This window comes from Thamnophis sirtalis, unplaced genomic scaffold (genome assembly GCF_051295495.1).
Source record: "Thamnophis sirtalis isolate CommonGarterSnake01/CBP01778 unplaced genomic scaffold, rThaSir2_p1.2 scaffold_8, whole genome shotgun sequence".
Taxonomy (NCBI): Eukaryota; Metazoa; Chordata; class Lepidosauria; order Squamata; family Natricidae; genus Thamnophis; species Thamnophis sirtalis.
This window is the reverse complement of record NW_028261388.1, coordinates 18,361,055-18,375,017: the sequence shown is the minus strand read 5'-3', so window position 1 is coordinate 18,375,017 and position 13,963 is coordinate 18,361,055. Positions and strand designations below refer to the sequence as shown.

At 36.4% G+C, this 13,963-nt stretch overlaps 1 protein-coding gene across 1 annotated transcript in view; it reads left to right on the top strand.

Moving 5' to 3' along the window:
- CWF19L2 (CWF19 like cell cycle control factor 2) overlaps positions 1–13,963 on the top strand; it is a 90,559-nt gene that overhangs the window by 33,038 nt on the left and 43,558 nt on the right. The window contains exons 9-10 of the mRNA XM_087721169.1: positions 353–449; positions 1,130–1,219. Of these exons, the coding sequence (XP_087577295.1) occupies positions 353–449; positions 1,130–1,219 (187 nt within the window). The remainder of the gene's footprint in view (positions 1–352; positions 450–1,129; positions 1,220–13,963) is intronic.

Genomic DNA, 13,963 nt, shown 5'->3' with positions numbered 1-13,963 from the left:
GTGGAATATAGTTTGTTGAATAATGAAGATGGAGCACTGCAACAAAATCTTGCATATTTCCTGAGGCCAAGGCAGAAATCATGTAAACTTTTAAAATTAGCATGAAAACTAGGAAAACTGACTCTAATTTTAGATTTCAAATAATGTAGCAAATGTTCTTAACAAATTTTAAAGTTTTTTTTTTTACTACGCATATTTAAAAGTGAATGTAGTCTGATGTAAAATACTCAGGGCCTAAGCTGAATTTTCTGAATGGAAGTCACTTTCTCCCAGCTAAGTTATCCAGTTGAGATAGTGAATGGCACATTCTCTTTTTCTCCATGCGTAATGCCCTGTGTTTGTATTTGACCAGATCTGTTTCAGAGGATGAGACGCCTCTCATTCTCAGTGACGAAGAAATGAATAAACTGGGAGCCAGGATTGTAAAAGCAGAATTGATGGGAAATAAGGTGTGTGATTGATTTTATTAGATTTTTTGGGGTCTTATATTTTAAGATAACTATGAGACAACATTGTAAGATTCGTCATTGTATTCATGTTGGAAGCACTAAGGCACTTCTGGGTTAAAAGGATTAGCTGGTGACATTACCAGAGACACCCAGTTGGGAGCTCCTTTCATGTCCCAATTAATGAGCCCACCAAAGTAATACCTATTTATCTACTCACCCTTGCACGCTTTCATACTACTAGGTGGGCAGGAGCTGGAATGAATGTCAGGCGCTCACCTTGTCACTCATCAACACTCGGGTCTGGAACTACAAGCTTGCAGATTTCCAACCCAGCATCCTAACCATGTGAGCCACAGTGCTCCACACTTTTAGACTAACTGTGCAATATTATAGCAAAGTAATAAAAAAATTAACCTGGTTTATGAAAATATTTTATAAATGCTGTATCTTTAGAAGCAACTTTATTACGCTTGATTTCGTAAGATTTGATTTATTGCTGATAAACATTCATCAGCTGGAATCAAGAGCTTTGGTTAGTTATAATGACACTTCTGTTTTCATAGCATCAACATTTATTTTATAGGAAAAGCTGGAAAAATTATCCAGAGAATATTTTAACACAAAATGCATTGTACATTTAAAAAAAAAGTTACACTGTGCAATATTTGTTCTGTTTGAAGGATTTAGCTGCCAAACTTCAGTCTCAGCTTGATAAGGCACGCATGCTAAAGGAGAGTGGAGCACACGCTAAAGCTAGAAAAACTGATGAGGTAAGGGGGTATGCATGATCTTGCATTCATTTTGGATTAGCGCCTTTGGAAACAAAAGATTTAATGACAGGTGTGCAGCACCTAAGGCTGTGACACGGTTAAATATAGTTCCTAGCATTGACAGAGAAAACCTTCAAAACAATTAGAAATTATAGTGTGTGGTAAAATACTAGCCTATGAAGCCAAGCTGTGAAAAGACATTGTTCACTGTTTCAGATCTTAGAATGGTGGCCTATTTGGTAATTTTAAATAATATAACCGAAGAGTTGCTTATCTCTTGTATTTCAGAGTATATATTGTTGGTTTTCCATAAATTTGTATAGTAGACTCTTTACAAGAATTTTCTCTGATTTCCCTATACATACTGAAAATAATATACATATATGATTAATCATACATATATGATTGTATGATTATACACAGTGGTGGGATGCCATTTTTCTTACTACTGGTTTGTTCGTGCATGCGCGCGCCGCTACTGCGCATGCACAGAAGTGTCTGGGTGGGTGGGTGGGCGGAGCCTCCTGCCACTGCTACTACTGGTTCGCTGAATCCGGGCCAAACCGGGAGCAACCCACCTCTGATTATACATATATGTACTGTAGTCTTGGGAATAATTTCCTTTTAAATGTGCACGGACTTTTTGTTTGTCTTAAGCTTACTTCAAGATTCTAAGACCATGTTTCTACCAAAGATCTTGGTTAGTTTTTCAGTAGTTTTAAATAATTACTTCTCTTGAGAAAATAGAGAGCAAGAACAGATTCACCGTTCTCATGATGTGATTGTTGGTTATACACAATGGGGATATGGAAGGAAAGTGGCTTCAAGGAGTTATAAAGAGGGTGATGTTTTATGTACTTGTTCATAAAAGAACTGGAATTAGGGATGCTAACAAAATTGTTGATTAAAAATCAAATCATTTCAAAAGAATACAAACAGAAACAATGAAAATAAAACAAAAGTGAAGCGTTCCAAAAGGGGCAAAATGAATATCCTCTTGATGATGAAAATGGCAGTGTGATTCAATGCAAGAAGGCATCCAGTGACGCATTTTAGGGCAAAAAAAATATATCTAACATTATTCCATATATGCTGATGGTGTTTTGCTGGTGGTGACTCCTAAAGAAACATTTTTCTGGAAATAGCATTTTGCTTTGCGATGTGTCAGCTTTCCTGCCCCCCCCTCCCAATTTAAAATAACAGTGAGTAAGATTTATGGTAAAAAACTATTTGTAACAAGGTGTGATTTCAAAGAGGTGGTGATGAGAAACTTGTTAAAAAGCATAACATTTTGAATTTCTACGGGATTTATTCCAGCCATATTTCTTCTCTAGGTAAGATGTTGGGACTTGTATTGACACCAGAGTTTTCTGGATGATTTGATGATGCAGCTGAATATCAGGCTAGTTTCCTATCTATGTCTAAGTAGGGCCGTGCCTATCTTAAAGGAATAATTATGTTACGAGTAGATAAGGAAATAAATTTACATTGATACAATCGATGTATTCTTTTTGTCAGAACAGGTATTATACAAAGGCTTCAGATTTCAGTACTATCACTATGCTGATGATATCTGGTTTTCTTGGTCTTTTTTTAATTATAGCTGATGAAGTTCTTTAAATCAGAGTTGGTTATAAGTAATAAACTATATGAGATGGAAACAAAAGTTCTTGGTCAGTCAATATAGGTAAGGAAGTATATATTTCCAAGCTAGAATAACTTGGAGTTCACGCTTTCTAAAAAGAACTAATTTATAGTCTGAACAAGTTTCTGCATTTGGCATACGTTTTAGAGCCGAGGTGGCGCAGTGGTTAGGGTGCAGTACTGCAGGCCACTTCAGCTGACTGTTATCTGCAGTTCAGCGGTTCTAATCTCACTGGCTCAGGGTTGACTCAGCCTTCCATCCTTCCGAGGTGGGTAAAATGAGGACCCAGATTGTTGTTGGGGGCAATATGCTGACTCTGTAAACCGCTTAGAGAGGGCTGAAAGCCCTATGAAGCGGTATATACGTCTAACTGCTATTGCTATTGCTATAAGTTTTACAGAAATTTCAGTCCTGTGTAGAGGCACAATAGGTTTGTGAACTACAAGAATCCATTTCTTTTACCATGTTAGAGTACTTGAATAAGACAACAAGAAATCATTTGTCTTAGTAAGCTCAAATAGTCTATTTCTTTGACAAATGGAATCCAACCCAGTCTTACATAGATTAACAGCTTCTGGAATTTAAGATATTGTTGTAATGATATGTGAGAAACTTCTTCAGGAATGAGTGAAGAGAGGTTCCCTATGGCAGCAGTCATCAACTGGTGGTCCATCGAGCACTGGTAGTCCATGAGAAAATTTTCGTGGTCTGCAGAAAAACCTTTGCCTTTTTGCATTTTTTTATATTGCACTAAATCAGGGATCCTGAAATGACAGGCCCCTGGGCTGAATATGGCCCACTGAAATATTAGCCCCACCTGCTGATGGGATGCGGTCCTTCAAGCACATAGTTGGGCTACCTGTTTATTAGCTCCTGCCCTTCCCTCCCTCCCTCCCTTCCTGGGAGTCCAGGTGAGCGGTGCACGAAACTTTGGCCGGGCTCCTCGAAAGACAGAGTTTGCAGGGGGGCGATCTAGCGCCCAGGCTGGCTACAAGACAAACATTTCTTCTTGGCTGTATTTGAAATTCCTAGCTGCAATTGACAGCAAACCAAGGGTTTCTAGTGGCGGTTTTCTTCACTAACAGGCGGCCAAGCTAAGTGCCTGAAGGACCCCATCCCATCACTAATTCATATTGGTGGTCCACAGGATTTAAAATTATGAATTTAGTGGTCCCTGAGATCCGAAAGATTGGTGACCCTTACCCTAGGGTATGGTTAGGTAAGAGGGCATAGATGCATAATGGTTGGAGAAACAACTATTATGAAAGGACCCTCCCAACCTTCTCAGTCTTAAAAGAAGATGGTAGAAGATTTGTACTTTGAGACTTGTAAGATTGATGTCCGCGTATGTAGATCAGACAGAAAACACAACCAGATGAACTAATTCTACTTTCTTGTTACATTAACAGAATCTTGCAAATGTTGTAAATACAATTTTCCCACTGTCTCCCTTATATTTCTCAAGATCTTTCTCACATACTATTTTAATTGTTAACCTTCAACTCCTAGCATCCTTCATTAGTGGCAGAACTGGTTTTTCATGGATTGCTTATCCTTATTCCAAGTTCAGTATCATGCTGTTGGTCTTCACATTTAATATTAATTATGCAAATGTTCTAAATGCTTAAATAAATGAAGAAAACTTAAATAGATTAAAAAATGAAGAAACCTTTTTTCTTCCAATACATGCCGGAATTCTAAAATGAAAACTTCCCCGATGAGGAGTAAGTTAATCCATTTAATAGAACTAGCTAGTTTAATTAAATAAACTACATTGTCCAACAGTGCTGTTTTTCATTTCTATATTAGCATGCAAGTAACAAGAGCAGATCTCTTGGCTCCAGTATAATCATACCAGACAGTACTTTAATAATTATGTATGAGTTGTAAAGTGGAAATTAACTGAATGAAAGCCTAAAACGGAAGAGTTTCTGAAAAATTGAAATTGAATGTAAGAAAATCTTTGTATTTTCACATTTGAATGCATTCTTATTTGTTATAAAGGGATATACCGGTATTTGGAAAAAAATAAGAGCACTTATTTTTTATTATTTCACAGTCACTGTGAAATCTTAAGAAAATGAGTGAATGTGCTGTGCCATATTTTTAGAGATCTTTTTAAGATTGTGGTTTGTATGAGAAATTTTGAGAAGTATATTCTTTTTCTTTTGTATTCTAGTATATACAGAAGCATTTGATATTTATTTAGGCTGTAAATGTTTTACTGCGTTAACTAACGTCAGAATGCTACTCATAAATAATTGCAAAATCCAGTAACTGCAGGGAACATATAAGGTTAGATGACACTTTCATAATAATTTCTGTTCATTTTCTCTTCTGCGTTTCACATGAAATTAGTGCTTCCTTTTTCTGGTAAAAGCATCAGTGTATTAAGCCAAAAGTAAAAAAAGTGGTGTCATTAAATATTATTATTTGAATTTTGGTAATGTAATCTGGGAAACTGGGTATTTATGGAAAAAAGGTTCTGGGTTGTGGGTTGGTCACCTGTAGCCCAAATTAAAAAAAGAAACAGTCTGCCAATTAATTCTTTACTAATTACTATGAATCTATTTTACTCATACCTTCATAATAGTGAATGTTTCAACTGAAGGTTTATTTAGTTAGGAAACATATATATCTAATATTCTTAAATACATAACTCTGGGCAGCAAATAATAAATGGTATATGTTAAGCACAATTAAGGTCTGATTAAGCAGACAAACTGTAGTTAACATCAGTGGTGCAGTAAAAACTGTATACTTAAAAAGTGTGCGTCTATCCCATTTTCCAGGTTTCTAAACTTGCTAAAATATCACCCTGTGGTGTTTAGAAACTTCAAATGCAGTAGATATAATATCAAGGTTTGTTTTTCATATAAGTCAACAATTTACTGACTTTGAATGTTCTTTTCACATTAGAAGTGGCAGGAATTATTTGAAAGTTAAGCATATTGCAAAGTACTCAAAAGTTGACTCAGGCAGCACATATTAAGTCTACGCCCCAAATTGAAAAGTGTAAGCATAAGTGTAAATAGAAACACCAGGCAAGAAAGAACAGCAAATTAGTAAGCCTTCAAATTTCATGTGTTGCCAAATAATTTCTCTTTGAGATAAGACATAAAAATTTGAATTTTTATGAATTTTGGTCCCTTCCAGCATGTTTTTAGGATCATGTATGTACCATGCATATAAGTAAACTATGATGCATTTCATAAACTATGGCACTTCAAAGAACAGTTTTAATTGTTCATTCAAAAGACGTTAGATTTAGCAAGATATATAGAAGGAAGTCAAGGAAAATGAAGGTACAGTGATCCAAAACCACCTAAAAAAGGTAAGGTTGGGAATTAATTCTGGGTATCATGGATACCGGTGAAAAAGAGAAGTTATTTCAGAAGACCAAAACTTAGAGGCTTTTTACAAAAAGTCAATGAAATGATGATGTTATAGCAGAGGATGAATTTACTACAAATAATAATGCATGAATGCGTTAAATAAGTGGAGCCAAAAGTCTTAATACAAATATTTTTTGATATTGAAGGTAGAAATAAAGTATGTTTAATCTGTGCAAGTCATTTTTTTCAGCACTTTCATTGACTAAGTGACTCCTTAATTTAATCAGTTTAAATCTGATCTGGTTGATACTCGGTGAATAGGTATCTCTTTGCACAGAAGTAATTGGTTCATTCAGATCACAGTTAATGAACAGAAACTGCCAAATTATGGGAGTTCCTGATGGAAATGAGGCAAGGCCAGACTACATGAGCATGACTTTAGGGCTTATAGGAACAGTGTTGATGAGTTCAGATTTCAGATTTAGTTTATTTGTATGCCGCCCTTCTCTGGGAGGGACTCAGGGCAGGACTCAGGGCGACGAACAACTCGGAGGGGGAAAAGGGAACATAAAACACAATACACATGGTTAAAATAAACAAGAATCATACAGCCATACAGGTCGAGAGGGGAGGGGAACTCATCAACCCCAGGCCTGCCGGCACAGCCAGGTTTTGACGGCTTTCCGGAAGGCCTGGAGAGAGGTGAGGGTCCGAATCTCCGCGTGGAGTTCATTCCAAAGGGCCGGAGGCTGAAAATCTAGGTGCGTCTTATACACTGAATACAGCATTTTTTGCCTCCTGAAACCCCGCCCCTTCACCAAAATGGCCTTGCATAGCTTTTAGGAGGCTTTCAAAGTGCTCCTGGGGGCTGGAGAGGGCAGAAATGAGCAAAAAATGGACCTTTTTTTGCTCAATTTTGCCCCCCCCCCCCCAACCCCCAGGAACACTCTATAAGCATCCTAAAGACTATCCATACCCTTTTTTTTGACAAAAAAGGCCCGTTTTTTGCTTGGTTTTGCCCCCTCCCCCCGGAGCACTGTTCAAGCCTAAAGGCTATTCATGCCCTTTTTTTGAAAAAAAATCAGCCTGTTTTCGCGAAAAATGGGCTGTTTTGGGGAGGTTTGCAGTGTGCAAAAACTTTTTCTTTTTAATTTGCCTCTTTAAAACCTTGGTGCGTCTTATGCTCCAGTGCGTCTTATACTCTGAAAAATATGGTAGATGTTTTCAGGTTGCAAAGGAAAATGCTGGGCTTGTCTTAAAAATCATCACAGCCTCTTTCAAATTAATATAACAAAAATGTGGCATTTCCCCCCCCCCCCTCCTTTTTGGCCTTTCTGTGGAAAACTCATCAGAAATGTAGTGTGCTGATTTGATTAAAAAAGCTCCATTAATCTTGGGAGCTTCTGTACTCTTAAGCCAAAGTTAGTTTATTATCTAAAAGACATTAGTTTTTATATTCATTGTCATCTCAAGTGGCACAACCTCTGCTGGAGAGGGTTATAAAATCCACAAATTTGGCTTAGTTCCAAAATCTAAAATATGCGTTAATTAAACCAAAATTACTTTTTCCATGATTCAGTGTCATCCAATTAAGAGTGCTTACATTTTGAGAAGCAATTATATAAGAAACTCATCAATATAGCCATATGTGTAATTGGTGTTCTAAAGGTCATTAGTCAGAGGACTCCAAAATGTATGGAAAAGATTTCATACAAGTAATTACACGGTTCAAGATGCGTAATTAAGCTATAGTCCTTAAATAAAGATGTTTGGCTTTCAGCCAATGCATCTGGAGAATATGGATGGTCTTCCAGTTAATTGCAAGTTTGTAATGTGTATGTAGATAAGTGTGTTGATTAGATCATTGTGTTGTGTTTATACTTCTTTTTTACCTTAGTGGGAAGTAATATAGGACAAGCTGGAACCTTTTTTTAAAAAATTAGATGACTGAGGTCGTAAAAGAGGAAAATGATCTTTTGAACAAGCATCACACAAGATATCCAGATTCTTTAGTATAATTAGGTTTGCAACAGTTCATTTGAACATTTTTTAAGATATACGGTTATAATATATTCAATTTAAACAGCGCCCAGTGCCAATGACTGGAATATTCAGTGTGTGTGTGTGTGTGTGTATGTACACGCGCACGCGCACACACATACACTCATTGACCACCATTTTTATCTTATAGCTAGCATGACAAATCCTTAACTTATTCCATACTTTCATGACTTCATTTCCTTCAGATGGGTGGATTGCTTAATTCATTCTAGATTGAGGATGGGGTTTCTGATACCTGAAGACTCCAAAGACCAAAGAATGCAAGCCATCCCCAAGATAACAAAATCATTTGTGGTAGCAGAGTTGCAATACCAACTAAATAAAAGCTTAATAGAGGAAATACTGTTTGGATTAGCTGAGATTATGTTTCTACAACTCAACTGAATATATATGAAGGCATGATTTAAGTTGAAATTGCTGTGATCAAAGTTACAGTATGGAATTATTTTGACTTTGCAAGGTTACATCATATTCTCAAGAATATGTGAAATCCGCGTAAGACTTTCGGAGAGGACAAAGATAATATCAGATCGCATTCTGATTATCTCAGTATAGAAACTTTTGTGCTACCATTAAGTAATCAAATGTCATTGAATAGGATTTGATGTCTGGTGATGGTATGGATCAGCATTATCTTGACTTGTCTCTATTGTATTTCTTTCCAATATCTTGACCCTGTCCATTGTTTTCCTCTTCTACTTTCTTTAACTTCGTTAAGTATAACAATTGTTTTCCCCAGCCCCATCATTCAAAGTGCCTCAGATGCCTAAAGTATGTGATTTTCTACTTATTGATTACTTTAAGAAAGTAATCAATATTTTTTTATTTGTTATTCATGCTACTCTTCGTAACTTGTTCCAAGCGCATAATCCGAAAGCATTTTCCAATTTTCTCTTGGCATTTCTTATAGTGCAGCTTCACAACATTACGTTAACCCCGGGGAGACCATTACTTTAACAATTTCAGTCTTTATTGTTATAAGAAATGTCTGCATGCTCATGACCTTAAGTTAACTGTAGGTAGTGCTTATTTGGCAAACACAGTTGGGATTGTCAATTTGATCATTACATGAAGCAGGTGCTAAATAAAACTGGGCTTATGATTTCAGCTTCCCTTTGCTTTACACACCTGTGAAGGTCACAGATGTGAGGATTATTTGCAAAATCACATTTTCGTCACCGCAATTGCCAAACGAGGCAGTCACTAAACAATGACTACCTGTATTGCTTTTCTTTCTACAATTTGTTCTCCAGCAACTGTCAGCTTCATTTTTGAGCCTAAAAAAAAACCTATTGTCTTCGCTTATTCACTGTCATCTATTCACTAGTCATACAGGTTGTTATTAACTATTTTTCTCGATAGCAGCGTTAACCCATTTTTTTTTTCATTTTCCATTTTTAGTTTCATAAAAAAACTGTTCTAAATTGTTTTTACTTTTAAGTAACAATGTAATATCTGCACATCTCAAACTTCATTTTTTTTAATAAAAAAATTAGAGCTTTCCAGCTTTGTATCTGTCAGAATATTCATGAACTGGAATAGGACATACCGTAGCAACAGGTCAGCCATTGGGGACTGGCTGGAATAGGACATGTCAACTGGGTCGGCCAATGGGAACTATTGGGTGACTGAGAGCTGTGCCAGATGGCTTGGAGCCTGGGTGTGGCTTACCTAGTCTGTGCAAGAGAACTAAAAAACCCAATCTCTCCTCTCTACCAGGTTGGAAGAATCTGCTGTTGGTATTGTGTGTGTGTGTGTGTGTTTGTTTGTGTGTGTATACATATACATACATACATACATACATACATACATACATACATACATACATACATGTATATAAAGAAGTTTCTTATTTAAATCAATTCTGCTGAATCAGTTATCTATGTGTGCTTTCTGGATTTGATTTTTGCAACAAACTCTGACAATATCTTCCAATCTTGTCATTCTTCTACCATAACTATGTAAGTTAAACAAATGTAGGGAAAAATATGAATCCTTGCTTCACTCCGTTGCATATTCTGGACCACTTGGTTTCTCCAAATTCAGTTCTTACAATAGCTCCTTATTCATTGTAAAATTGGTCAGTAGAATAATCGAGCAGCTCTGGCACATCCATTAGCTTTAATGTGTTCTACATTGTTTTATTTTAGCTAATTAATATCACGTGCTTTTCTGAAATCTTTGGGTTAATATAGAATTTTGCTGTTTTGTGAGATCTTAAGCAAAACTTTACTAGTATGAGGAATGATAATTTGTTGTGTCTTCTTGCGTTCTCTTTTTTTTTCAATTTATATCCCAGTCTGTTTTTAATTTGGCCTCAGACGTGTTTATATTTGCTGATGTAGAATTGTTAGAATTTCTGCTCCTTTATGTAACTTTAAACAGTTCAGTAGGCATTTCATCTGCTTCTGGTGCTTCCATCTTTAACAGTTAAACTATTTCTTGTTGTACCTTAATTTCGTGTGGAATTAATTCCTCATTATTTTCTCTCTCAACAAGTATTTAATTTTTGTAATCTCATTTGTAAAAAAAATATCCAGTTTTTCTATTTTTTTAAATCTTATGTGATGCTACTTACTTACACATTTACCCTTCCTTCCTTCCTTCCTTCCTTCCTTCCTTCCTTCCTTCCTTCCTTCCTTCCTTCCTTCCTTCCTTCCTTCCTTCCTCCCTCCCTCCCTCCCTCCCTCCCTCCCTCCCTCCCTCCCTCCCTCCCTTCCTCCCTCCTCCCTTTTCACTGAAGGGCTACTCTGAGTGACTTAAACAATAGAACATAAAAAATGATAAAACTGTAGAAGTAACAATAGTAAAGGAATAAAACAATAAAAGTGAATAATGGAAGTACAATAATAGGAAATTGAAAAGATAAGCAGAAGGGAAGAAGGAAGTACAGGAGGTAGGTGGCATCAGCTACTTAGCAGGGGGTTGGATTAGAAGATCTCCAAGGTCCCTTCCGCTCTGATGATGATGTACAGGTAGTCCTTGGCTTGCAGCAGTTAATTTAGTGACCATTCGAAGTCACAATGGCACTGAAATATTGACTTATGACCATTTTTCACACTTATGACTGCTGCAGCATACCCATGGTCACGTGACTTACATGCTTGACAACTGACTTGTATTTATGACAGTTGCAGTAACCCAGAATCTTGTGATCCTTTTTTGCATCCTTCTGACAAGCAAAATCAATAATAAAATATTTAAAAATCTTTCTGTACCCTTTTATTGGAGTACATAACAAACGTACATACATACACAAGTATAATATATCTGTGTGTGTATGTATAAGTATGTACTATATATCTATATATAATAATAAGCTCCTATATAGCTTTCCATTAGTCCAGGGGTGTCCAAACTTGGGAACTTTAAGATTTGTGGACTTCAACTCCCAGAATTCCCCAGCCAGCCAGCTGTGGAATTCTGGGAGTTGAAGTCCACAAGTCTTAAAGTGCCCGAGTTTGGACACGTCTGCATTAGTCCCAAGTATTCCTACCTCAAGTTATAAATTGTCTTATGATTTCTTTGGTCTTAAAAAGATCTCATTTTCCTGTTCTGTTGTATTCTTTGGTTGACATTTTAAATCGAGCTCTCTTGCCCTTGTTTGATATTGAAACTATGCATTCAGTTTTCATATGTGCTTTTTATTGTCTAAGACTTTCATCTTCTCTCTTGTTCAGGCTATCATAATGGCTTTCTTCTCTTTGAAATTTGGAGCCTTTTTTCGCGCCTGCTTCAGATTTTGGTGATGTTTCTTATCTTTTCCTCCAGCTTTTCAGGCTGATGTTTTCCAAAGGAAACATGCATACTAAGTCCTATCATTGATCTTACATTATAAGGATGTTAAAAATTCACCAATTGGGAAAGAGAATATTCTGCAGATCCCTGGACCATTCTGTTCCCCCTCTGGACCATGCTGAAGTTTTTACTGACTCTGCCACTCCACATAGTGGCTTGTCAGTTTCCTGAACAAAAATGATTAGATAGTGTAGATGACATTTTTCATGGTCCAGAATAGGAAAGGAATATTCAGAAGTTCTCTCAAACATTCTGTGGTCAATTTATATATCCCTCTGGCTGTATTCTTCAAATCACATTTGGCTGGCATGCTGTAATTTTATAACTCTAAGCTTCATATTTGAGACAATTTCTAAGCCTAAGCTCCACCTTTGAGACAGTTCAGTTTATTTGACAATATGCTGCTGGAAGTATCCAGACTCATTGAGTTGTCTATTTCCCTTTTCGGTTTCTTATGATGTTATTTGATTTTAGTGTTATCTTTTTAAAATATAACTTGATTGAAAGTTTTAAAAATGTCTAGAAATTTAATGTAGACTAAAATAGAGTAAGACTAGAGAAAAGAAAGAAAAAAAAAGAAAAAGATTAACGGCAAAAAGAAAAATAGAAAAAAAAACCATGGTTGTTAAGTGAGACAGCATTGTAATTTGTGACAATCTCTGCTGGCTTCCCCATTGACTTTGCTTGTTGGAAGCTGGCTGGGAAAATTGCAAATTATAATCACATAACCAAAGGATGGCTTGCTTTGATCAACATTTAACGTTTCGTTTAGTTTAGTTGACTTTATTGTCATTGCACCTAGTACAACAAAATTCAGTGTATAAATAAAACACAAGCACACATCCTTCACATTCTATACAATTAAATTGAAAACCTCTGATATTGCATTTGTGTTACACTATACAGTAGAATTCAATATAGTTACTGCTCTAGGGTGGAAGCTGTTTTTCAGTCTATTTGTCCTTGTTTTTATTGCCCTGTATCGTCAGCCAGATGTTAATAGTTCAAAAAAAAATAGTGCCCAGGATGAGATGAATCTTTAAGAATGTTTTGAACTTTCTTAAGGCAGCAGGAGCTATAAAGCTTTTCCAGGGAGGGGAGAGGGCAACCAATGATGCTCGGGGCAATGATGTTAACCCTCTGGAGCACTGTCCTATCTGCCACTGTGCAATTGGCAAACCACACACAGGTGCAGTAAGTTAAAATACTCTCTATGGTGCAGCGGTAGAAGGTCACCAGCAGTTTTTCATTCAGTTGTTGTTTCCTGAGAAATCTCAGGTAGTATAATCTCTGCTGGGGCCTTTGTTTGAATTTCTAAATGAGATTCATTTCCTTCACACTTGCAGAGCTCTATGAGTCTTCCATTTCTACTGTGGATAGCTCTTATCTCCCCTTCACTCCCATTTCAATCACTGGCAAACGAAGCCCCATCAGGAACTCACACTGTTATTGGTATAGCTCTCAGAGTATTGAAGCTATTGACCTCTTCTATCACATCGGGATTACAATCCACGAAAAATAACTGTCACTGCTTCTTTGCAAAAAGCTAGAGTTGCAGCTGATGCCTTGTTGCTAAATTGCTTGCAGGAAAATGTTTTGAAAAATTAAAAAAGGAGATTATTTTTTTTGACCTTTCCAAATACCTTTGCATATAGTGCTGGCAGTTTTTACATTTTGCCCCAAATTTAATTTCCACTCTCAGGGTACAATATACTGTTAAAAGCTCAAAATTTTATCTCACCAACCTTTTTGCACAGCACAATAATTAATTCAGAAGTTCACGAAGTCAGTGAGCACATTATTTTGCATGGCTGTTTTTCAGGCTTGATTTTTTTAAAAAAAAATTCTTTTAATATACAAGATGAACTTTACTCAGACCTTCTCCTTATAGTTTCAAATTACCGT